At 35.7% G+C, this 25,257-nt stretch overlaps 4 protein-coding genes and 1 non-coding gene across 6 annotated transcripts in view; 4 read left to right on the forward strand and 1 right to left on the reverse strand.

The window, feature by feature from the left end:
* The first annotated feature begins 42 nt into the window (after nucleotides 1-42).
* LOC111434666 (methylcrotonoyl-CoA carboxylase beta chain, mitochondrial) lies at nucleotides 43-6,254 on the forward strand. Its single transcript, XM_023072134.1, has 10 exons — nucleotides 43-350; nucleotides 435-554; nucleotides 685-1,119; nucleotides 1,244-1,334; nucleotides 1,656-1,897; nucleotides 1,990-2,154; nucleotides 3,117-3,191; nucleotides 4,140-4,271; nucleotides 5,765-5,821; nucleotides 5,906-6,254. Exons 1-10 carry the CDS (start codon nucleotides 135-137, stop codon nucleotides 6,107-6,109), a joined length of 1,737 nt encoding a protein of 578 aa, XP_022927902.1. The 5' UTR covers nucleotides 43-134; the 3' UTR covers nucleotides 6,110-6,254.
* Nucleotides 6,255-6,695: 441 nt separating this feature from the next.
* TRNAR-UCU lies at nucleotides 6,696-6,768 on the forward strand. Its single transcript has one exon. It is a non-coding gene; the product is annotated as a tRNA-Arg (tRNA).
* Nucleotides 6,769-8,044: 1,276 nt separating this feature from the next.
* On the forward strand, nucleotides 8,045-10,785 carry LOC111434657 (thioredoxin M3, chloroplastic-like). Its single transcript, XM_023072125.1, has 2 exons — nucleotides 8,045-8,363; nucleotides 10,041-10,785. Exons 1-2 carry the CDS (start codon nucleotides 8,120-8,122, stop codon nucleotides 10,358-10,360), a joined length of 564 nt encoding a protein of 187 aa, XP_022927893.1. The 5' UTR covers nucleotides 8,045-8,119; the 3' UTR covers nucleotides 10,361-10,785.
* A 3,383-nt stretch (nucleotides 10,786-14,168) lies between these two features.
* Nucleotides 14,169-18,583, forward strand: LOC111434473. 2 transcript variants are annotated; one of them, XM_023071882.1, is made up of 5 exons: nucleotides 14,169-14,515; nucleotides 15,306-15,490; nucleotides 15,677-15,832; nucleotides 17,721-17,830; nucleotides 17,933-18,583. In XM_023071882.1, the coding sequence occupies exons 1-5, from the start codon at nucleotides 14,325-14,327 to the stop codon at nucleotides 17,966-17,968; spliced, it is 678 nt and encodes a 225-aa protein (XP_022927650.1). In that variant the 5' UTR covers nucleotides 14,169-14,324; the 3' UTR covers nucleotides 17,969-18,583. The 2 variants fall into 2 exon arrangements, with proteins under 2 accessions (XP_022927650.1, XP_022927649.1); XM_023071881.1 differs by having other exon boundaries at nucleotides 14,169-14,513; nucleotides 15,301-15,490.
* A 4,785-nt stretch (nucleotides 18,584-23,368) lies between these two features.
* LOC111434629 (transcription factor bHLH95-like) overlaps nucleotides 23,369-25,257 on the reverse strand; it is a 2,567-nt gene continuing 678 nt past the window's right edge. The window contains exons 2-3 of the mRNA XM_023072091.1: nucleotides 24,079-24,570; nucleotides 23,369-23,596 (exon numbers count right to left, since the gene is read on the reverse strand). Of these exons, the coding sequence (XP_022927859.1) occupies nucleotides 23,501-23,596; nucleotides 24,079-24,570 (588 nt within the window). The 3' untranslated portion in view covers nucleotides 23,369-23,500. The remainder of the gene's footprint in view (nucleotides 23,597-24,078; nucleotides 24,571-25,257) is intronic.

A 25,257-nucleotide genomic window follows, 5' to 3' on the forward strand; every position in this document is an offset into this window, starting at 1 on the left:
AATTAAATACGGCAATTTTATTATTTTTATTTATTTGTTAAGAAAAAGAACGAATCGGATAGAACTTACAGGTAGGATGAGAGCGGGATAAAACGATCGGACTGATCTTTGATCGGAGCTAACTCGGAGAGAAGATGTTGAGAACATTTTCGAGAAGAGCAGCTTCTTCTTCATCCTTTTTCACCTCCAATTCATGGGTATCGATTTCCGGCCAGATTCTTCCTCCTCGGAGGAGGGAATTCTGCTTGGGCGTCCTTCCCGATGGCGTTGATCGGAGCTCCGACGCCTTCGCTCGAAATTCTGAGGCCATGGGTGGATTCATTACCGAGCTTCGTTCCCATATCAACAAGGTCTACCCTACTCCTTTGGAAATGGGTTGTGTGTGCTTTCTATTGGGATTTCGGTTGATCTTTGGGTGATTATGTGCCTTGCAGGTTCTAGCTGGGGGCGGGCCGGAAGCTGTGAAGAGAAATGAAAGTCGAAATAAACTACTTCCCAGAGAGCGGATTGATCGCCTTCTTGATCCTGGCTCTTCCTTTCTTGAGCTTTCTCAGGTTTTTTGCTGCCAATCCAGTTAATTTCTCCGTTGTTTGTCACCAATTACCTTAGTATTTTCTTTCTTTGATGAACTTCTACGAACTGTTCTTAAACGCATGCCTTCATTCAATTTAAAATATGGGGTAGCTTGCAGGCCATGAACTGTATGATGAGCCCTTGCCATCTGCTGGGATAATCACTGGGATAGGGCCTGTTCATGGACGACTTTGTATGTTTGTAGCCAATGACCCCACCGTTAAGGGGGGGACTTACTATCCCATCACAGTCAAGAAACATCTAAGGGCTCAGGAGATTGCTGCTAGATGCAATTTACCCTGCATTTATCTGGTTGATAGTGGAGGTGCTTTCCTTCCAAAGCAAGCCGAGGTGTTTCCTGATAGGGATAATTTTGGCAGAATATTCTATAACCAAGCTGTTATGTCTGCCGAAGGTCTTCCTCAAATAGCTCTTGTATTGGGTTCATGCACGGCTGGGGGTGCTTATATTCCTGCCATGGCTGATGAGAGCGTGATGGTCAAAGGAAACGGCACTATATTTCTTGCAGGACCGCCATTGGTGAAGGTCAGTTCGTGTTTCTATTAGCTTGCATTTATCTCTGTGAATGCTTGTTAAATTTAAAGGACATTGAACTATTGTGGTGGCTTTGTCTCTAATTCTATTTCTTCTGGATAAGATGTTAAAATAGGCTGCTACAGGTGAGGAAGTCTCTGCAGAGGACTTAGGGGGTGCTAGTGTACATTGCAAAACATCTGGAGTTTCTGACTATTTTGCGCAAGGTAATTTAGAACATTTGTGATTTGAGAATCAAGTTCATAACTTTTAAAGTTATTATAGTTTTGTTTCTCGTTCCTCGTTACTTGTCAAGTTATACATTTCTTAATGTGTATGTGCTGTTTACTAGCGTCGTAACAATATTGTAAATCATATTGTATTACCTAAAGAAAAACTTTTGGACCCTTTCGTGTGAAGTGGAATCATTTTTGTGCTTCCCACGCAAATTCATGTAAAAATTGGGTTAGATTAGAAAAAAAAGTGCACAAAAATCTCTCCTTGTTCATTTCTGTAATATTCTAAGTGTAATTTACAATTTTATGCAGATGAAATGCATGCTCTGGCTCTTGGGAGAAACATAGTTAAGAATCTACACATGGCTGGGAAAGAAGGTTTGATAAATGAACTGCAAAACGTAAACGAAGACTTCAAGGAGCCATTATATGATGTCAGGGAACTTCGGTCCATTGCCCCTACTGATCATAAACAGTCTTTTGATATTCGCTCTGTCATAGCTCGAATTGTTGATGGAAGTGAATTTGATGAGTTCAAAAAACTATATGGAACAGTGAGTGCATTCATAAAACTTAAATTGCTTACTTTTTACTTGTTCTTTCTTGATCTTTCTAAAGCTCATAATCTAAATTGTATGGATTGCAGACTCTTGTTACAGGCTTTGCCAGAATTTTTGGTCAGCCTGTAGGAATTATTGGAAATAATGGGATATTATTTAACGAATCTGCTTTAAAGGGGGCTCATTTCATCGAGCTATGCACACAGCGGAAAATTCCTTTGGTCTTTCTTCAGAACATCACTGGATTTATGGTATGTGACATCCGTTTACTTACCATGTTAGAATTCTCAGATGACTTGTTTTTAAGTTATGGCTAATATTCTATCGTTACAGTCTAGGATCATTCCTACTTAACACAAATATATTATCACATTAAACCTCCTTCCTATATATTCTGTTGGGCCTATAACCTCTAACACTTTTTGGACAAAAGACAGTTCAATCCTTACAATTAACACTGCCTTAATGCCTTATTCTATTTGTGTGAGATCCCACATCGGTTGGGGAGGAGAACGAAGCATTCTCTATAAGGGTGTAGAAATCTCTCCCTAGCAAACGCGTTTTAAACTCTTAAGGGGACACTCGAAAGGGAAAACCTAAAGAGGACAATATCTGCTAGCGATGGACTTGGGCTGTGCAGATTCTCCTTCTAGCATATGTAACATGGATAGAAGGCTTAAACTATCAGACATTTGCATACGCTTTTGTATGTATGTGCAGCATAGTGCCTCTTGATGGTGCACAAATCACACAAGTTTCTTTTGTAATTATAGCTTTCCCAAGATTATTAACAACTAGAAGGTCTTCCTTTAGTTGAGCTTTGGGGAAGGGTTATCTCTACCCCTTGTCCTTAGGTTGTTCTTTTGGCTTTATGTGAACATATCTCTATGTTTATTATCCAAGAAAAAGGTAGCTTAGGCGCCATTTTCATTTATTTAAAATTAGTACTGTTTTTTTCTCTCAGATCCCTGAATAAAGTCCAAATTATTTTTAAGTAATTCTCCGTTTGCTCATCTTTGAAGTTTTGAGAATTGTTCATTTTGCCCATGTGTGTAAATAAATTAAACTATATGTTTGTCTTTTCTGGATAGAATGGTAAATTGTTCTTGTTATCGTTTTGTGTGGATTTACTTTTAGTTTCAATTGTATTTCTTATTAAAGAGAAGTTGTCGAGATTGGTGGAAGCTGGTAGGTGATGTTATTAGTTTGGCAGGTTGGCTCAAGATCTGAAGCAAATGGTATTGCAAAATCAGGGGCCAAAATGGTCATGGCAGTTTCTTGTGCAAAGGTCAGTCTCCAACCTTTTCTTATTGTCAAAAATTATTTGAATGCTGCGACTGATATCTACACATCCATTATGCTAGAACCCCTGAAAATAGGCTAGATATTGATGTGATGACCGGTGACTGGTACCTAGGAAGTGGTCTGAGATGAGGTTACTGTGTTCTTGCGATTTTGTTGGTATTTGATATACCCGAAATGAATCAATAAGCTGAGAGTCAAATAAATCACTCATCTTGATGTCTCTCCGAGTTTCGACTAGTAAGTAGCACATATGCTATTGAATAATGGAATAGATTTTTGTCAAGCTGAAGAAACCCATTATTATTAGTAAGCTAGCGCATCAAAGTCGACGTTTCTCGCTTATTAGTCTGACCTCCTCACTCGCGGCTGAGGAAAGACAAGTGTAAATTTGATGGTTATTCTTTTCATTATTCAATTGTTTGTGCTCTTGTAACTTTGTTTGATTGAATATATGGCCCCTTCAACTACCTAATTCTAGATATGCTATTTCGACTAGTAGGGGAGGCTTTTTATTGGTAATCTTCCTAATCACTAGATAGAGGTTGAAACAGATGCCTTTGTTGTCTTGTATATTACTGCGGCGCTACTAGATGTTCTACTTGGTCTTGTCCAACTTTGTTATATTGGATATCTTATGGTCATGATTAAATACTGTTTTGTGTTTCATGAGATTTTAGAGAATATATATCTAGTTTAATTATAAACAATTTAGAACATTCGACCGTTGACGCTTGGACGTTAAAACTAGTGGTATCAAAATAATACTATGTCAGCTAAAAAGCCACTGTATAGCATTTCAGATAGATGTCTTTAGCTACTCATTTGGTTGAATTTTCCCTGTGATTTGGTACTAAAAAAGAAAGAACAAACTAGCTATTGAAATGGTTTCTCCCTGATTTATCTTCTCACTAATTGAATTTGACGAAAATAGGTCCCTAAAGTTACTATCATCGTTGGTGGAAGCTTTGGTGCTGGAAATTATGCAATGTGTGGTCGTGCGTACAGTCCCAACTTTTTGTTCTTATGGCCAAATGCGCGAATCTCTGTGATGGGTGGTGCTCAGGTAGATTTTGTGCTGATATTTCCAATCTCTGCTCTATATTTCTCCTTTACTATGCTGGGAACCACAGTATATAAGAAGTTTCAATTTCTTTCTGGCATTTTTTTCTCTAAAATCTCAGCTTTCTGATTATGATGTTCATATAGATGTATTTATAAAGGGATAGATAAGGTTGTCAATGTGTGGTTTCCAGGGGGGTTTATCTCGTAAAATACTATATGTCTCGTTATTATGTTTATAACATAAGATATGGCATTATGTATGCTAAGTAATCCCATATTAGTAGACCAAATTTCTCACACTCGAGTATGAAAGTGAAAGACCTCACCTCGATTAGAGAAGGGAACGAGAGCCAGCAAGGACGCTGGGCTCCGAAGGGGAGTGGATTGTGAGATCTCACATCGGTTAGAGAGGGAAACGAGTGCTAGCAAGGATGTTGGGTCCCAAAGGGGGGTGGATTATGAGATCCCACGTCGGTTGGAAAGGGGAACGAAATATTCTTTATAAGGGTGTGGAAATTTTTCCCTAGCAGACGCGTTTTAAAAACCTTGAAGGGAAGTCTGAAAGGGAAAACCCAAAGAGGATAATATCTGCCAGCGGTGGGCTTGAGTTGTTAAAAATGGTATTAGAGCCAGACACCGGGCGGTGTACCGGCGAAGACGCTGGGCCCCGAAAGGAGGTGGATTGTGAGATCCCACATCGATTGGAGAGAGGAACGAGTGCCAGCGAGGACGATGGCCCCAAAGAGGGGTGGATTGTGAGATCCCACATCGATTGTAGAGAGAAACGAGTGCCAGCGAGAACGCTAGGCTCCGAAGGGGGTTAATTGTGAGATTCCAAATTGATTAGAGAGAAGAATAAGTGCTAGCGAGGATGTTGGGTCCGAAAGGGGGGTGGATTGTGAGATCTCACATCTGTTGCAGAGGGGAACGAAGCATTCTTTATAAAGGGTGTGGAAACCTCTCTCTAGTAGACGTATTTTAAAAACCTTGAGGAGAAGCTTGAAAGAGAAAGCCCAAAGAGGACAATATCTGCTGGCGGTGCGCTTGAGCTATTACAAATGGTATCAAAGCCAGACACCAGGCGGTGTGCCAGCGAGAACACCGAACCCCAAATGAGGGTGGATTGCGAGATCTTACATCGATTGGAGAGAGGAATGAGTGCCAGCGAGGACGCTCGGTCCCGAAGGGGGTGGAGAGGGAAACAAAGCATTATTTATAAGGGTATGGAAACCTCTCCCTAGCATATGCTTTTTAAAAACCTTGAGGGGGAAGCCTGAAAGGGTAAGTCTAAAGAGGAGAATATCTGTTAACGGTGGGCTTGGGCGGTTATAAAAAGTAAGTTTTAGGTTGCACTACTGACATTTACTTGTTCCTTAATCATGTGTATGTCTTATTATCTGTCTTGTTTCTAAGAGCTGTATTTTGTTAACAACCTTAGCATAGTCATTAAAACTCACTAATTTCTTGAGAAAATGTTACATTTGCAATATAAAGGCTGCTGGGGTACTAAGTCAGATAGAAAAGAGCAATAAGAAGAAGCAAGGAATTCAGGTAATGCTTAGTTCAATCTGATGAACATGAGTACTCTTTCCTAAGATCACCAAGTTCTAGTTTCTATAACCTTTGTTTGGGCAGTGGGAGAAAGAAGAGGAGGAAAGATTCAAGGCAAAGGTAGTCGACGCATACGAGCGAGAAGGAAGTTCTTATTATTCCACAGCTCGGCTGTGGGACGATGGAATCATCGACCCAGCCGACACAAGAAAGGTTATCGGGCTGTGCATCTCGGCTTCCCAGAACCGTGCCCCCGAAGATACAAAGTTTGGTGTATTTAGAATGTAAAATTGCAGTATGCAACAGATATGTCTCTGTTATAGTAGTTGTTGTTAGCAACAAGGATGATTGCTGCTCATTTGTTTCAATGTGCTGTGTAACATTCAAAATAATCAAAGAATAAAAGCTCTTCTTCTATGGAAATTGGATGCTCCTTCCCTGGTTCTTTCTACTATTACTTAATCTCGTATACTTGTTCATCGGCCGTGTTCGAATTTCACTAAATCAACCGTGTGATGTCCCACATTGGTTGGGGAGGAGAACAAACCACCATTTATAACAGTGTGGAAATCTTCCCCTAGCAGACGCGTTTTAAAGCGCTTTGAGGGGAAGCTCAAAAAAGAAAATCCAAAAAAGATAATATCTGCTAGCGGTGGATCGAGGGTGTTACAAATCGTTATTTATTTGATCATTTAAAATTTTTAAATTTCATTTGACTATAAAAAAATTCATTAAATATTTTCAACAAAATGAAAAGGGTTTGTTAAGATTAGGACGCATTTTAATTATTTAAATTATAATTTTGTACCTTTTGAAATAAAGAAGTCAAAGAAAAATATATTATAAATAATTAATAGTTAATTTTTAAACAAAAGCGCCCATGGCCTAATGGATAAGGCGTCTGACTTCTAATCAGGCGATTGTGGGTTCGAGTCCCACTGGGCGTGCTTTGATTTTTTTCATTTTTCATTTCTTTTTTTATTTTATTCTTTGTTTATTTATTATTTTGTTTCTTTGTTTATTTATTATTTTGTTTCATTTGAAAATTTCATGATTGTAGGGACTAATTTAAAGATTTACTCTAAGCACCGAGAATAAAGATGGATAAAAGATTCAAATTATAAGGACGGAATAATATTTTAACCTTTTTAGACGAATATTTCACGAACATATCTCAATTTTAGATATATAGTTAGTCCTTTTATAAAGTCAAATGTTCAAAATTTTAACACATATTTCCTTTTTTAGACGAACATATCTCAACTTTAGACGTTGATAAAGATGTGAGAAAAAATGTATATGTCGAGGTCGAAATAAAACAATAAAGATTCAGACCTGTTTAAATTTGATTTTTGATATTTAATTAAGAATTTTAATAACTTTTCAAAAAAAAAAAATCAAGTAGTTATCAAACCGTGCCTATATTTTTATTTTTTGTTTTACAATCGGTAGACAAAAAAAAAAATAAATAATAATAAAATAAAGTTATATGCAAAATATAAAACTATTATAACCCTTCAATTGATTTGGTCGGTTAAAGTATACTAGCGAAAATAGTGATGTTTAAACTTTCAACTTCATCCAATTAGACCAACGTTCGAATAATCGTTAAAAAGATTCTCGTCATTGACTTAATATTGGAATAATCTTTAAAAAATATTCTTAATACTAACGTTAAAAATTAAATTAAATTTAGAATTTATTTCTTATCCTTGAATTTTTATGAATACTTTGATGAAATTTGATGAATAGTGCTAAATATATAAACTATTCCATAATACAAAACTTATAATTATCTACGTTAATAACTAAAATGTTATAAATTTAAATATTAAACATTTATAAATGAAAATGTATAGCTAACCTCGGTTATAAATATTAAATATATATATATATATATATATATATATATATATATATATATATATTTTAAAAAATAAGATGAGATTGGATTGTAACCCAATTTGTAGGTTGGTCGGGTTCTCAACTAAAAATATGTTAACAATTAATTTTTTGATTTTTCAAAAATTTAAAACCCAAATTAAAAAAAAAAAATCTAATCCGTATCGTATTAACAACCCTATCAAACTGTCTAATTTTAATATCTAAAAAAATAAAAATAAAAATATTATAATAACCACACGTTTCAGTCTTAAGGGCACTCATCGCTTTCAGCGAACTTACGTATCAGAAAACGTAAATTAAAAAAATTAATGAAAAAAAAAAGACGCGTCAAATCTCCACTTCCCTTCCGTCTCTCTTTCTGCGGCTCTGCCCACTGATCTGTTTTTACTTCGCATGCCGTTTGATTTCCGATCTCCTTTGCTTCTCTGCTCCTCTGCTCCTCCTCCTTCTCTCTTGTCCATGGCCTCCTACTTGCCTTTCTCCGTTCCTCAAACCCTTCCCAATCGCATTTCCTCCCATTCTAACCTCAATTCACTTTGCTTTTTCTCGCCTCCTTCCAATCTGCGTCTCCATCGCCGGATTAGGGCTCGAAATGCTTCTCTCACACTCAACGTTCAATGCGTCAGTCAGGCTAAAGGTTTTTCTCTTCGCTCTACTTTTGTTTGTTTTCGCTTTACGTTTTGTGTTGTTTTGTTTGTATGCTGTACTCGCCTGTTTGGTACGTTTCTCTAATTTTCTGCTGAAATGAATGAGTTAGTGTAGGTTTTACTACGTTCTAGATGTTGATCTCACTCTTTCTGTCTTTGTGTGCGGCGGATGAGATCTTGATTGTTGTGGTTTTCTTATTTTAGATTTAGTACAATAAATGTGATTGTTGATGAGGATTTAAATGACTGAGCTACAAGGAGATTGACTTCGATTACATATGAGATGGTTTTCAATTTAATCTCTGATTCCGATCATATGTTTTGCCTTTTCCTCTAATTATGCTAGTTTACGGACAGTTAAAAGTAATGTTGGTAATGCTCGTATTATTTCGAGGTCCAATCTTAAATTTGCGGTGTGAAGGAATGCTGGAATTGTCGCAAATTCCTGAAATAAAAAGATTTCAAGATCTGTTCAATGAATTGCGCAACACGCGTACAAATCTTAGGAAAAAATTTGATTGTCTCCTCTGTGTAGTGTTTCAATATCTAAACGTTTTGCCTTTTTTTTTTTTTTTACTTGGTGTATTATGATGCTTTTAACGAGAGCAATTCCGAAATTGCTACTTCATGGTAACTTTTTGTGGTAACTACGGGAAAGGAAGGGAGTAACTAATGCATTATTAGGGTTTTCAATCATGCCCTGCTTGATGATCTGAATAGAAACAGCGCATGGATGAATATGTTTCATAGCTATCAGATGTCCATTTACTTGTGGAAACCCTACTTGTTTTTGACATAGAACGAACTGCACTTTACAAGTTAATGTTTTTTTTGTACCTGCTTAGTAAACTACACTTGCATATGATTTTTGTTGAGCTTGTCATGCATGATCACTCCTGTTATCAGCTTGAATTACTAGTTTTTAATGCAATGTTTAGAACTTTTTTTTATGAGTTTGTTCTTCTTTTTCATAGTTACTGAAGACACTTAGCATTCCAAGTATAGAGAGTAAATCTTTGTTCTTTGTTCTGACAAAGTTAGAATGTCTTTAATAACTCTCTGGACTACATCTTGATGAAACGGTAGTATGATTATTTTTGCTCAGTCTTCATTCATTGTGTTTCTTACTTTTATAAAGAATATATATATAAATATAAGGTCTTGTTGTATGTTCCCCATCATTACACATAGACTTACCCAATTTTGACATTTGTTTCTGAATGATGTTATCTGGTGATATTACTACTTCATCTCTTTTCTTGTTTCAAGTATGTATGCAGTATACTGGGTTATTTTTTTGTTTTTTTTAAATTTTTACCTGTGGAATCAGTATCTTGTATGAATATACTATGATGATGGTCTTATGTTTTTGCATCATTGAAACTCATCCTTTCTCCCTTGTTCAAGGGCTTCTTTATCCTATAAACTATTCTTTGTAATCCATTGGTCTCTAGTAATGGTCGAACCTTACTGTATAGTATGGAAATTGCTAGTTGATTAAGGGTTTTCACATATGGTATGATTAGTAGTTACTCTCTTGCAAGAACTTTAGTATTAATACTTTTGATGTCATTTTTGTTCAGTTTTTAATTGATAAAATTGGGGTAACTATTTGGATTTCCATCTCAAGAATTCCTCTCTGAATAATCTTGTATTGGCATACACAGCTGAGGTGGTTACTAAAGAGTCATGGAACAAAATGATTCTAGAGAGTGGAATCCCTGTTCTAGTTGAATTTTATGCTAGTTGGTGTGGACCATGTAGAATGGTGCATCGAGTCATCGATGAGCTAGCTGCTGACTATGAGGGGAAGCTCAAATGCTTTGTACTCAATACTGACAAAGATTTGCAAATAGCCGAAGACTATGAAATTAAGGCTGTTCCTGTGGTTATGTTGTTCAAGAATGGGGAGAAGTGTGAAAGTGTCATTGGTACCATGCCAAAAGATTTCTATATTGCTGCCATCGAAAGGGTCCTCAAGCAGTAGGATGGATGCATGGAAATCAAATGGGACATCTTTTGCAAGGTTGACCTGACCCCCTTGATTGTTCGAGCTGGTCGGATATTTTGTCGTAAAGCTTTACACTAGGCTACTAGTTCTTGAGCTGTACATAAGAATATACTTCACTGTTAAGTTTCTTACTGTAGTTGATCGCATAGCCCTCATTAACCTATGATGATGGCTACATGGCAAATCCACACTTCACTGTTATGGCCTTTAGATGAAACTACTTGGGAGTTCTGAGCCATTTTCTTACTTAAAAATGCTTGCATTTTTCGGTTTTTCTTTATTATTTCGATGACGGAGGATTGAAATCTCTAACCTTTTGGTCGAAGGTATTTGTAGTTTCACTTTTCTGATGATACGTTGGATACCATCATTTGATTAAAAAGGATTGAAGCATTTTGAAATATTGTTTCCAGACATTTGATGGATGATTCTGATATGGATAACTTCAAGAAGTTTTATGTTTTATTATACCTTTTATGCCTAAGAATGTCTCTTTATAATACCTGACCCGAAACTAGATTGAGCCTAGATGAAGTTAGTAGCCCAAACGCCCAAAAGCCCGCCTCGAGTTGGGCTGGGGAGAGATGAGATCATGTAAGCATCCACCTCCAATGCCCACAACCCAATAAAAGGCAAAGACACTCGATTCAACCTTCATCTAATCCTATTAAGAAGAATGGAAAGAAAACCCAAGTCAATCCTCATATAAATAGACTATGACAATATCATTGAAGGTAATAGGGTGGTCTAATTTGAGCCAATATCACTTAATTATATCGTATCGTGGGATCTCACAATCTAATAAAAAATGCTCCATTCTTCTCACCAATCGATGTGAGATCTCACAATCCACTTCCCTTTCGGAGCCCAATGTCCTCGTGGGCACTCATTCTCTTCTCCAAGGGATGTGGGATACTTCAATCCATCTCTCTTCAGAGCCCAATGTCCTTGGTGGCACATTGCCTCGTATCCACCCCGGCTCTGTTCTTCTCACCAATTGATGTGGGATCTCACCATCTACCCCCTTCGGGGCTCAGTGTTCTCGCTTCATTCCCTTCTTCAAGAGATGTGGGACACCTCAATCCACTCCTCTTCGGAGCCCAGCATCCTTGGTGGCACACCGCCTCATATCCACCCCCTTTGAGACTTATCCTCCTCGTTGGCACATCGCCCGGTACTTGATTCTGATATCATTTGTAATGGCCCAACCGCTAGCAGATATTATCTTAATTGGGTTTTTTCTTCTAGGTTTTCCCTCAAGGTTTTTAAAACACGACTCGTAGGGAGATGTTTTCACACCCTTATAAATAATGTTTCGTTCTCGTCCCCAACCAATGTGGGATCTCACAATAATACAATTAATTATTAAATAAATGAACCTAATCCTAAATTCAAGCAAATTTTGTAATCATAAACTTCACAAATAATCTTAAAAAGTATATTATTTTAAACATTTCAAAATAAAGCTAAAAAATTATCCTAAATTCTGATCTCATTATGCATGTCACCTTGTAAATATGTCATTTTGCCGTCAAATGAACTTATGTCATTGAATTATAAAAAATCATTGTTTTTTCCGAAGATAAAAAAGCATTATTGGTTATGACATTCCCATGATATTATGTTTACTTTTTTAAGAAACAAACTCAAAAAAGTGCATTTAGATATTTTATTTGGAACAAAAATGTCATGATAATGCATAATGCATTATTATTACTTTATTCTAAATTTGCTTTATCTTGTTCCATTATAGTATTTATTATTATTTTTTTAATGTTATTTTCTAGTCATATGCTTTTTATAATCATAGCTTTTGTTGTAAAATTAGAATGCCATACACTAGTGCTTAAAGTTATATGATTTGGATGTGACATCAATTTTGTAGCTATGTGTGAAAACCACTTAACTGAATTTTTTTTTTTACGCAACGGTAAGAACACGAAAGCAAAAAAGAGCTAAAAATGTGCAATAACGAAGTCCCAATTCTCTATTTTTAAGTTGCTCGAGTAAAATAGCAACGAATTCTTTCTAACAAATGAAAACCGACTTATGAACATGTTGCCATAAATCAATACTGAAACTAGACATAGAAGGGAGATGAAATGAGATACCGAAGATTTAAAAGATGAAAATAACTAAAAACAACATTAGTTGAGTTTGTATAATATATATCATTCAACTATTTAAAGAAAATGAAATAATGAGACGTTTGATTTTGAGAGAAAGAATAAAACTTTTGATTTCATAAAGATTTTTTTTTTTAATCACTAGACTTAGTGTTCCTAATCTTAAAATTGTTACAAAAAATACTTTTTTTTTAATGGTGATACGTAACAGGTTCATGAGTTTAAGTTAAATGTTACAGCAGAAACAGTATTTATTGAGACCATTCAACCAAACACTTTTTTTTTTTTGCTGATCACCTCGAAAATCGGAAGAATGTCTCTTTGATTCGGGCAGTGCACTTTCATTAATTATCACCTTCCCCTTAGCTTAGATTGCCCTCTCCTATGTTGGAGGACTGATTGAGACAATGGATTCTCAACTTGTGGGGCTCTATCTATTCCATTTCTCAAATCCCAAGTTCAGATTCCTCCTGTTCAGCCAATTCCCAACCATTGAACGAGGTAAACAGGTGTTTGCATCTTTTGGAGTGTTAGCCGAGATGACTCGAAAAACTATTTTGAAAAAGACTTTAACAAGATAATTAGAATCATCGAAATCTTTCTAGTCCTCACGAGTTGGTCTCTCTTTTCTCATTTTGACCTAGATTGAATCAGTAGAAAGGTGATAAAATTTTAAAGAAAAATGAGGATAACGTTAAGATGAGTTTTGGTAAAGTTATTCGGTGATTAATTTATGCGTTCATCAAAATAAAAAAATTAAATTATAAAGAAAAAAAGTGATATCTTGATCAATCAATTGTAAAGTAGAATTAGGATATGGATATTAAAATAAAATAATTTTAAACTTATGAAAATTAAAATAATGGAAGTGACAAAATATAAAATTTTAAATTCTTAAAGAAATCAAAATGGGAGACGGAATGAGCCGCCTCCACTCTCGCGTGGAGCGTGTCTCATAATTTCCTACGTCATGCTGACGTCATAATTATATAAACAAACTAAAATAAAATAAATATAACTATTTTTTTTTATTTTATTCTAATAAATTCTTCCAATAAAATGAATTTTATGTTAAAAGAAATATTAAAATTAAAGAAGAAATTCGTACCCATAGTCATTGACGATAATTTATAAATTACATACAAAAATTAAAAATTTAAAGATTTATTAGACATAAAATTGAATTAATTATTATTATTATTATTTTTCAGAATCACGGTCAAACCAACCAAACAAAAATGATTTAAAAAATTAATTAAAATTTTATAATAGAAAAAGGAAACAAATTTATAATTAATATAAATTTAAAAAGAAGGAAGATATTTAAAAAAAATATTCCAAAAATTAATAGAAACAAGTTTTGAAAGGGTTAAATAGTAATTTTGACTTTTATTTTTTAAAATCTTTCTTAACGAATAAGAAAGTGAGATGACGTGAAGATCACGCGCGAAAAAATATCGGTTTAGCGCGTGGAGAAACGGCGGTGAGGGAGTCGTTTCTAATTTATAATTCTATCTCCAATGCACATCTTAATGTGTGCGGATAAAAATATCTGGCTGACATTGGGCCAAGATATTTATATCCGGATGACGTGGCATTAAGCTGACGGGTTTTACACGTGTAAAAGCGTAGCCCATGTGGAGCCTTTTATTTGGGTTGCGCCTCTCTCTCTCTCTCTCTCTCTCTCTCTCTCTCCCCGTTTCTGCACGACCCTGAATCCCGAGAGGGTTTCGGACCTAAATTTTCTCTCACGATTCCTTTTTCTTTGATTTCATTCCTTTATTTGCTTTTCTTCCATCTTTGATCCATTCATAATGGGCGACCATCTTCTACATCTTCCTCATACGCCGTCGTCCATGTCGCCGCCGGTTGTAGATCGACAACCACCCTCCCCGTCCTCTGCCAGCGACTTGACTTGTTTGAACTCCCAATCCTACTCTTCTTCCCTTACTGTTGATCGCTTCAAGGATTTTCCTTCTCATCGCTGTCTGCAACTGGATGCGGTAAGTTTCCGACTCTTTTGCCTTTTGTTTTTTGCTGTTTCTTGGAAGTATGATGTGGGTTTTCCTCGGTATGAACGAGTTGTGTGTTGATTGTACTTTGTTTTCCCTTTCAACGTAGCACTTGGAGATCGTGTGGTGTGTGACCTATTTTTTGTGTACTGGAAACTAATATGTCTGATTATGAGAGATTTTTGTTGTTTCTTTAGATATTTTTAATGCTGAAGTGGTCTTGGTGTACCTCCCATTTGGGTTTATTTTAAACCTCCAATACAGGGGTGGTATGTACTTGTATATTATTGTAGTTTCAATGCCTTGTGTTTACCGTTTTTCCCTTTGTGCTTCAATGGCCATGGAGGAGAAATTCTTTTGCAATGCTCGATTTTGTTATTACTCTAATTTTTTTTTTCTGTGGGGTATCAGTTTTAGTGTTTGGGCTTCTTCAAATTAAATCATGGATGAATTTTGAGTCAAGTCTTTTAGGTTCATTTTTTGTTAAATGAACCTTTGATTCTTTGAATTTCTCAAGTTTTAGCAGTTCTGTTTATACAGGATTCATTTTGAATATCTAAGCCTAAGGATTGAACTCTATATTAGGGAACAATTTGAAAGTTTCATGTGAAAAAAATGGGGAATGGTTTCATTAATTGTCGATCAGAGTCATGTCCTCCTAATTTTAGTTAAAAAAAACTTTTGATCCAACTTTAGGGACATTTTTCTTTGAGCTGCAAATTTTCACAATTGAATGGAAAGGCGGAAATGGGGTTCTTAATTGGAAATTTATGAACAGGTGCAAACACATTGGACAGATGAGAAACACAGATCATATCTTGGTTCTTTAGAAGCATCTTTTGTTCAAGAGTTGCATCAATATAGACGCTTGCAAGCTTTGTCCTCAAAACAGAAAATGCGTTGTAGGCCGAGCATGCCTCATATATCTTCTTCAGAGGTGAGGCAATACATCCACAGCAAGAGTGGGAGTGAGTTCCCCTATCTCATTCCTCTACTTCCTTAATGATTTGCTCTTGTTATATATATTTTTTAGTTGATGGTCCTTCAAGATGCCTCCTGGGCTAACATTGGGAGGAATGATCCTTTATTGGAAAGGATAGCCGATTCTCCTGCTATTTTAGACGATGTTTGGATAAATCGTTTTCCTTCTGCAGGAAAACAGTGTACTCCGGAGACTCCTGATTTCCTTGAAGAATCTGGAAGTTTTAGTGATAGGAGACACTTAAGAAACACAAAAAACTCCTATCGATCTGCCAGAAGTTCACAGCAGATCCCTCCATGCTGTCGTGAGTCTTATACAATAATTACAGGTAATTTTCATTGATGTCATATGTTTTATATACTCTGTTATGCTAATTCTTAAATACTATTTTCTGTTGTCTAAGTACATTATATACCCTCCCAGCCTCTGGCAGTGACACAAACCTGAACTCATCGATCATTGATTCTACCTTCTAATTTATACATCAAAAGCTGTAACCTATATCCGCACTATGCATGTACATAGCGATAGTGATTGACTATATACTTCACGTTTTATTGTTGTTCCTTGAAATCATATTTTGTAATGGTGAAGGTTTTTGCAATAATTGTTCTAGTACTCACCATCTTTGGCACCCTTCAGGGGCACTCATTTTTCTGAGTTAGTTTTGTGATTGATGTACCAATATGACGATTTCTTCGTGGTGTTCCCACTAGTTTGCCACTTTGCTTGCACCACATGAAGTCCTGCAAATTTTTTTTCCATTCTTATTACGTGTTTGTTTGAATTTTGTGTTCATCAAATGTATTTCCTCTGGAGGTAAGAAGAATATGAGAGGGTTTCTGGAGTTAAATATGACTTACAGCATGTGAGTTGTCAAATTGGTACATCAAGCTTAGGATATTGTATTATCTTCTTAGCAATGAAAATTCTCTATATTCTAATATATTAATGGGATAGTTTTAACATGGTGATCTTCTTACCACTAGAAATTCTCTATATTCAAATATGTTAATGGGATAGATTTAATATGGTTATCTTCTTAGCAATGGAAATTCTTTATATTCTAATATATTAATGGGATAGTTTTAGCATTGTTATCTTCTTAGTAATGGTATTAATGGGACAGTTTCGACATGATTTGCAGTGTCGTGATACTTTCTTCCCATTGCATGATTTTTAGTGTTTATGCTAGGGACACAAGATTTAGGGTCACAATTCTTCATGCAAGTTCACAATTTATAATTCATGGATGACTGATTGCATATCTTTTCTATTTGAAGTTGCTTGATGTATATTTATAAGTGAAAAGGTAGGAAGTATTTTATTTAAAGTTAGATGAGCATTGTTGTACAATGTATTAGTGGAAAAAACGAATAAAACCGAGTAGATGTATTATGATGGACTGCATTCTGGATATTGATGAACTGCAAGATGAAGCCAGAGTGATGGTGCTAATTCTAGGACAGTAGTCAGTTGCTGTTTCAGAATGAATAAGCAGACAATTCTTGGGATAATAACACTTTACTTGAATTAGAGGAGCCATGAGGCATAAGGAATTAGTCTTCTTTCATGAATGTGAAGGATTGGAGTTGAAGGAAGAGAAAAGAGCAGTCTTGGTGACACTCTAATGGGTCTCAATTTTCCTGTAGAGTAGAAAAACTGCTGAAGAATAGTTTCCCTGTTATGGGTCAAATAAACGACAAAATTATTTGAATCTTTGAGCATAAGGAGATTTAAAGCTTACCTTTGACAAAGCTGAATAACTCATTCATTCATAATTAAGCAGGAAATAACAAATAAATGTTTCTTAAGGGCACAATCCCGCTTGTTTAATTCAAGGATCAATCCCTTGGCTAGGTTGAATTCTTCCTGTTCCATCTCAAGTGCATGATGCCGTACTCTCTGTTAAAGAAGTCTCCTCGACATTGCCTGCTAGGAATTTAACACATATTAACTTAATAAGATTCATAATTTCTATGGACCTTACGAATTTTCTAAGTTTTTTTGGGGTCATGTAGGATGAGATGTTAGATAATCAGTCCAGTTTAGTATTTTGGATTTAATTAGTTCTTTTGGTTATTTTATTGCAAGGCTATGAATACCCTCCAGGGCGCTTTTGAATATTATTTGAAATATAACTTCGTTTTTAGAGGATTTTCACTCAACTGTTGTCGAGCTAACTTGGTGTTCTTTTGTCATTGTCTTCTATGCAGAAGTTTCCGATCAAAACTTTGTGGATAATCATCCAGGAGAGGTGTCTGGTGGCATGCCTACTGCAAAAAGATTAAAGAAAGCTTCTACTGATTCTTCGGCCAATGACCAGGTACAACTTGGGATTGCCTTCGATTTTTTCTCTTTGGAAAACTTATAATTGCTTTGTACGAAGTGTATCAGAGACCGAATTTGCTACTATTTGATCCTGCAGGTAGTACCATATAAAAGACCATCATTAGAAAGATAAAAGCCAGACGCCCTACTGTCTTCAGAACATCCTCAAAACTTAATGCCTCCAAATTTAGATTTGTGTTACTTTATGAGATGGAGCTGACAACATTTCATTCCAACATGTGAAAAATGGTCTGTTCAAGCTCGCTAGCCAAATACGACATCGTTTTGTTTTCGATTCGAAAGAGCATTGTAAAGAAAATAAGGGAAATGGCGGCCATAATTCTTGACCAGAAGATGTGCAGCAAGAAGGAGAAAATATGTTTGTATATGGTACAAACTAAACTTTTTCCTAGTTCAAATATTGAGTTAAATATATGTTAACCCTTTCTTTTCTCCTGTTTTCCTTTTTCTTAGAGGTTGAAAAAATGGAAATTCTAATAGGGTGTAGGTTATTGAATATAGGTAGTAGTTATACAGAAGCTAAGACACCTTGATAGTGAGATAGATACACACTTTTTTAGTTTGTTTCAAATACTCTCGTTTTGAAGCTCTGTTAGGAATCTCAAGTGTAAATTATTATTAGGAGTCTTCCAACTGAAATTTTCATACATGTTCATACAACACCCTATATACGTTATGTTACACAACTTGTTTATTATTATTATTTCATATTTCATTTTGACACTCATGTATAACACCATATATACCTCGTATATACTATTTACTCCTTTTTGTTTGTTTTGCTCATTTGAACTACAATAACTAGGTTTTTTTTCCCTCTTCCGTACATAGATAATATAAGTGATAATATTAAATACCAAAGTATATACTAGGTTTATATATGTTATTCAATTTGTATTGAGCTATGTATTCTACACCTATTACTAATTGTTTCATATATAATTTGTATACCTCGTGTTAATAAATATACCCTCTGGAACTAATCATTTGTATTCACCCACCTTGTTCTAACAAACTGGAACCATTAGCGTTTTTGATAGTAGGGCCTTGAATGGGGACATACTGATGCTTTCTTGATAACTTTTGTTATAAGAAAACTTTATTAGGTATAGCTTGGAGTCCAAATTGTCTGTGAAATCAAATATGTAGGTGTGCATCCCCCAAAGTTTGGTTCAATTGTTCAGTCTAATTATCTGTTTGTGGGTGAAAAGCAATACTGAAGTCCACTTATGTACCCAACACTTTTTTGGAGACTTCTAACTAGATGTGAAGCAAAGGTCAGATCTGACACTATCAACATTGGCACCATGTGTAATCTGACTACCTCCTTTATTTACATTTGTGCTCAATTGTGCTCAATTGTCCATAGTATAGGTAGCCTTTCTAGGCAAGAATTACGGTCACTTGGTGAGTCTATGAATGATCACTCATATCACCGTATAACTTTTCATGTTCTTGGTAGTTCCACGATAAAATTCATCTCTATGTTCTCCCACTTCCATTCTTGGACACTTAACCATTTACTCATGAATTCTATAATGTTCTTTTTCATATTGCGGTCACTTATATGATCTTCAAGTTTTGGTATATTTTAGTACTGTCTGAATGCATGAAAAGTGGTGAAGTGTAGGCCTCTGTTAATATATTGTGCCTAAGCCCATCACCTACTAGTATGCATAAGCATCCTTGATAGAGAAGTCCACCATTCACAGATTGAAATGTCCCTCTATTGATCCTAGCGTGAGCTGGTTTAAAATCTTTGCAAGACTATGTGATCTTCCTGTTGGGAATGTATGATACTGTCGTCTCATAGCTAGATTGAACTATTAGATGAGCCATCTAAGCAACAACTCGTCGTCTCATAGCTAGATTGAACTATTAGTTGAGCCATCTAAGCAACAACTCTTCCAAATCATGTGTTGGATAATTATGTTCATAATTCTTTAGTTGGTGCGAGACATACCCAATGAATTTCTCTTCTTGTATTAACACATCTCAATTCTTTCTTAGAGGTATCACTATAGACCACGATGCCTCCATGGAGTAGCACTGTGAGTAATGGTACCAATACTAGTATGTGTTTGAGATCTTGGAAACTCGTCTTACATGCCTATCCCACACAAATGAGTTCTATTCCAAGCCAATTGAGTCAATGGCATGGCTAATTTAGAAAAGCCGTGTACTACAGTAATCGTAGTGGAACGTATCCACTTGGTAACAATTTCTACCTTAGCTGGGTTTATGGTTACCTCATCTTTTAACATTACATGCCATAAGAAAGAGACTTTTTGTGGCCAGAAGTTCAGTTTTAAGAACTTTGATGCATTACTTTTTCTCCCTCAAGATTGTTAAAAACTCTCTTGAGGTGTGTGTTTCATGCTCTACATCTTGGAGTAGATTGGGCACGATCACAAATATATTGAGGCATTACTTAGATATTTAATTTATTAATTCCATGAATACTGCATGCATGTTCGTTAGACCAAACGACATGACCAAGAACTCATAATGGTCATACCTTGATGCCGTCTTTCAAAAGTCTTCCACCTACATCCTTATCCTTATCTAATGGTGGCCTAACAATTAGTCAATGGGAGGGAGAGCATATTTTTTCTTCATAGTTACCTTGTTTAACTCTTGATAGTCATACATAACCACATCAATCCATCTTTTTTCTTTACAAATAAGATTGACGCATCTTTAGGTGAAACACTAGAGATAGATAAAGCCTTTGTCATAGATCTTGCATCTCCCCCTTAAAGTTCTTTTAGTTTCGTCTGTGCTATATACAATAAGAGTTTTCAAAGTAGGATTTGCACCTAGTTCGAGCTCAATACAAAAATCTACTGCTCAAGCAGGAGGTACCCCTACGTTTGGAAATGCTCCCTGTGCTAATACGGTAGACATCATTGTCTTTTCTTTTCCCGTGTCAATCACACTGATGAACTTCATGCTCAACCTTCAATGTTGACACTTCCTTTGGGACAGTCTGGTGCCGCCAAGTTTGAAGCTAGTTCATTTACAATAACAATCAATTAGCAAAATTCTTGGCTAACCAATCAATTGTTAGAATAATATCAAAATCTAGCGTGCTTATCTAACACCAGCACTTGGGTACCTATAGACGAAGTATAATTTAGAGTTTTACTAATCTCCCTGCTAGTGAAGGCATAAGCCTTCCCCTTCTGGTTGGTCTTTGTTGACATTGCAACACCATCTGAACTTGTGTGTTTGCTATTATCTCCTCTATATAACCTCTCCCTGGGTATTGACTGGTCATATGACCCTATTTGATCAAAGCTGCAGTTTTATCCCAAGGTAGTTCCTGGGTTTATTAGTATTTGAAGTTTCTCGGCCTTGTCTTCTCCCATCACCATGATTGCTCTGAAGGTTGTGGCGAAATCAGTTGGTGCCAAGGCTGATACAACACCTCAGGCACTTTTATGATTGCGGTTTTGGCCTTCATATCAACAAGCTTCGCCAGGTAAGGTGTTTTAATCATGTCACAAATATTTTATGTTGTATGATAAGATTGTACCATACATGCTTGTTTGAATTCAGAGAGTTTCATTTATATTCTTCAATTTTAGAGTATTATTTTCAGGTTTTAAGTTAGGCATGAGTGTTACAACCTTTCAACTGAACATAGGTTACTCTACTACCGTCTATTTTCAAGGCTATAAATAGTCGTTTTAGTTGTTGTTTTAGTATGAATATCATGGATATTAAAATGGAAGTGGCATATTATGCTCCTTAAGTCATGAGCTTGTTCCTTTGCATTTCTTTGTTGGATGATGAAAGTCCCACATCGGCTAATTTAGGGAATGATCATGGGTTTATAATCAAAGAATACTCTCTTCATTGGCTTGAGGCCTTTTGGGGAAGCCCAAAGCAAAGCCATGAGAGCTTATGCTAAAAGTGGACAATATCATACCATTGTGGAGAGTCGTGTTCGTCTAACATTCTTGTGTTTAGATTTGCATGCTAGTCATTCAAGTAGTTTTGATCCAGCTATCTTGTGGAGTGATTCAAATCACGAGTTTAGAAATTAGTTTTTGTTACTCTTGATCTTGATCATCAATGTAACTTTCACTTGGGTTGATTCTTAATCGTTACTTGGATTTTTAGATAATTTAGATCTAAAAATCGTGTTCTTCAACAGGGTTGTTATATCAAATCTCAAAAGTTTAATGCCTCTTGAATTTCCTTTCATACTTGTCCACCGATTGCCCATTCTATTGTAGGTTCATGAACTTGAGTTGTTGACGACTATAGGGTAATCATTAAATCAGAAGGGTCTCCTTGAACTGAAATCACGTAACTGGTATCTCCTTGGGGTGATTGTCAACTCCGTAGATTAGTGTCATCCTACATATTATTGTCTCTATAGATGATTACCATAATTTTTGTACCATGGGATCTCCTGGAGATTCATCGAAGACATGAGAGTCGTACGTTCTAAAGTCCCTAAGGTATCTCGCCTCCATGGTTGCACCTCCCGAGGTTTATCCTACCTGTGCTGCTTGATTATCCCACCCCTGTCTGCACCGTTTGAAACATTTCCAACATTAGGGTCGTAACTGTGGGCTTTGGTTGCGCTACTACCGGTGCTACTAGTGGTTTCATCTGACCTATCGAAGTATCCTGAGGAGGTCCTTGTGCTCCCCAATTCCTGTCCCCATAGCGGGCTAACTTCATTACCTCACCTCTTCTACACGGTGACGTGATCTAGTATTCAAACAAACACGACTAAGTCTATTGATTCTCAACATTACATTTGAACCATCATTAACATTACATACAACTCAAAAGCTGTAAACTTAATATTTATACTTCCATCGGCGAAAATTGAAATTTAAACTATGCTTAAACACGAAAATCAGATAAATTAACGTGCTTTCTAAGTTAACAGAAACCATTATTCAACGTGGAAAAAAATTATCTAGAAGCAAATGTCGTTCCATAGCCTTCATAGTGAAAGTTGTCATCCTACCCGTTGTTCCTTGCTGTTACCTAAAAAAATGTTAGGAAAAGAATGAGCGTTAAAAAAATATTCATGACTTTGATGTTTGGATCGAGAAATGCAAACACATATAATGTACATCATAATTTCAAGCCATAAACAACCAACAAACGACTAAAAAGAGGAAAAGAAATTTACCGGTTGGACGACCGACAATTTGATGGACTAACAATTGACGATCTAAATCTTCTTCTAGCAAATACGCTTGAAACTGGGTTCAAATTCAAAATTAATTGAAATGGATTAAACGTTGGTAGTTAAGATTGTATGACTTTCGACGACTTGGAGAAATTCGAGATTATACTATATTGTGGAGAAATTTCATTAGCAAATAACATAATTTAAGCTTCATTATACTATGAACCATTTACAAGTCCATTATTTTATGCCCAAAATTGGACAAAACTATATCTAGGGTTTATGGAGTGGATCATATTTGCAGATAGAACCATGACAACATGAACAACTCCATATATATATATATATATATTTTATCTAGGCCCAGAAGTGAAGAGTTTCAAGATAGAGTAGCCATATTGATCCATGTTGATGATGATGATCTAAGCTCTCTCAAACTTCATGCAACAGCTTTCATGGCAGAGAGAACATCCGACACTCCGATCAAGAAGACAACCAGAAGTTGATCTCCCCGGCAGCTTGCTTGAACATTTCTTCTGCCACCATCGCTGCTCCGAATTCGTCCCATCTTCCATTCACCTGCTCTCGTCAAAAGAACTCATTTCAAATAACAACTCTTAGAAATTAACTCGATAAGAATCTATTAGAGTTCGGTTTCGATTCTCTTTTACCCCTTTCGATAAAAAAAAATATATATTCCATTATAATTTGCACCATTCATTACAATTTTACAATTAGAAAATAAAACGTGCAATTTTATAATTAGAAAATAAAACATGAAACAATGAACGAAATCTTTGTTCAAATTAAGAAAAGAATGGAGGAGATTTCTAAATGTAACCGTCCAAGCCCACCTCTGCGAGTAGATATGGTCTTCTTTGTACTTTCCCTTTCGGGCTTTCTCTCAAAGTTTTTAAAACACGTATACTAGTGAGAGGTTTCCACACCCTTATAAGGAATGTTTTGTTTTCCTCTCCAATGGACGTGAGATCTCACACTAAAATTCAAACCTTGTAAAGGAAAAAATGAAAAACAAAGATGCATAGAGAGGTCGCACTTACATGGCCTTGAATCATAAAGAACGTGCGATGGAAATCCGAGGAGACATGAGCCGAAACAACCTCGATCTGATGCTTATCAAGAATATAACAAACGGCGGCGAACAAGCCAGACTTCTTGACGGAGCAGATGCAGAAATGGGCTTCGCCGCCACAAATACTTAATACGAGGTGGGAGGAAGTCCAAGTCTGAAACGTCGTAGTAGTATCAGAAAAAGGAGGCGGCAACGGCGGCAGTGGTGATGGAAGAAGAGTGGAGGACATGCCGTTGGAAGAAGAAGCTTGGTCGGTCAAGAAAGCTTGGTGGGTTGTGGTGGTTGAGCTGGATTGTTGTTGTTGCTGTTGTTGTTGAGGATGATAATGAGCAGCCTTATAGCTCACAGCTGGATTGTTGTTTTGGAGCTTTTCGAGCTTTTGGTTGTAGAGTGTTTGAAGGGTTTGTTGTACGGTTTTTATGTAGTTTACTGCTTCGTCCACTATAGTTGATTTGTCTGCCTGCCATTTCATTTGTTCCCTTATTGAATTATTATTTCACAAAATAAATATCATATACATAACATAATTTTAAGATTTAAAAAAAAAAATTTAATCGGAGGTTAAAACTTAACCCTATCCTATTCTACAGATATTATAAACATTAAAAATATCTGAAGTTTGTATCATTCATGACTCATTGTAACTTCGGAATATTTCATACTTGAATTTTTTTTTTGAGATTTTAATTATTAATGCATCGTGTAGGGTAGATAAGTAGAATTTTTTTAAAAATAATTAAAAAAAAGAGCTCGACAACCCAATTTAACCGAGCGGTTGGTTTGTGAATTCTATGCAGAGTACTTGAATCACAAATCCAACCAATCCAAAAACTTTCTTCAACTCAACTCAACTTGTGTAAATGGTAGTTTGTTAGGTTACATCACTGGATAGTATATGGACCCAGAAAAAAAATAATATTTTTTTTAAATTTAATAAACTCCTTAAACCATTGACTTTTTAATTAAAAATATATGTTAATTATAGTTCAACCAAGCTCATTTTGACATATAATATCACAATTAAACAATTAAAAAAAATATATAAAAATTCAAAATTTACAAAAACAAGAGTTTTGTTCAATGGATGAGATGAACAAAAAAAAAAAAAAAAAAAAAAAAAAAAAAAAAAAAAAAAAAAAAAAAAAAA

The sequence above is a fragment of the Cucurbita moschata genome, unplaced genomic scaffold (assembly GCF_002738365.1).
Source record: "Cucurbita moschata cultivar Rifu unplaced genomic scaffold, Cmos_1.0 Cmo_Scf00045, whole genome shotgun sequence".
Lineage (NCBI taxonomy): Eukaryota > Viridiplantae > Streptophyta > Magnoliopsida > Cucurbitales > Cucurbitaceae > Cucurbita > Cucurbita moschata.

Coding starts and splice junctions, on each gene's coding strand:
- LOC111434666 (XM_023072134.1), top strand. CDS start 135: ATGTTGAGAACATTTTCGAGAAGAGCAGCTTCTTCTTCATCCTTTTTC. Junction 1,335..1,655: donor TTCTGACTATTTTGCGCAAG/GTAATTTAGAAC, acceptor AATTTTATGCAG/ATGAAATGCATGCTCTGGCT. Junction 5,822..5,905: donor AGAAGAAGCAAGGAATTCAG/GTAATGCTTAGT, acceptor TTGTTTGGGCAG/TGGGAGAAAGAAGAGGAGGA.
- LOC111434657 (XM_023072125.1), top strand. CDS start 8,120: ATGCCGTTTGATTTCCGATCTCCTTTGCTTCTCTGCTCCTCTGCTCCT. Junction 8,364..10,040: donor ATGCGTCAGTCAGGCTAAAG/GTTTTTCTCTTC, acceptor TGGCATACACAG/CTGAGGTGGTTACTAAAGAG.
- LOC111434473 (XM_023071881.1), top strand. CDS start 14,325: ATGGGCGACCATCTTCTACATCTTCCTCATACGCCGTCGTCCATGTCG. Junction 15,491..15,676: donor CATCCACAGCAAGAGTGGGA/GTGAGTTCCCCT, acceptor TTCCTTCTGCAG/GAAAACAGTGTACTCCGGAG. Junction 15,833..17,720: donor GTCTTATACAATAATTACAG/GTAATTTTCATT, acceptor TCTTCTATGCAG/AAGTTTCCGATCAAAACTTT.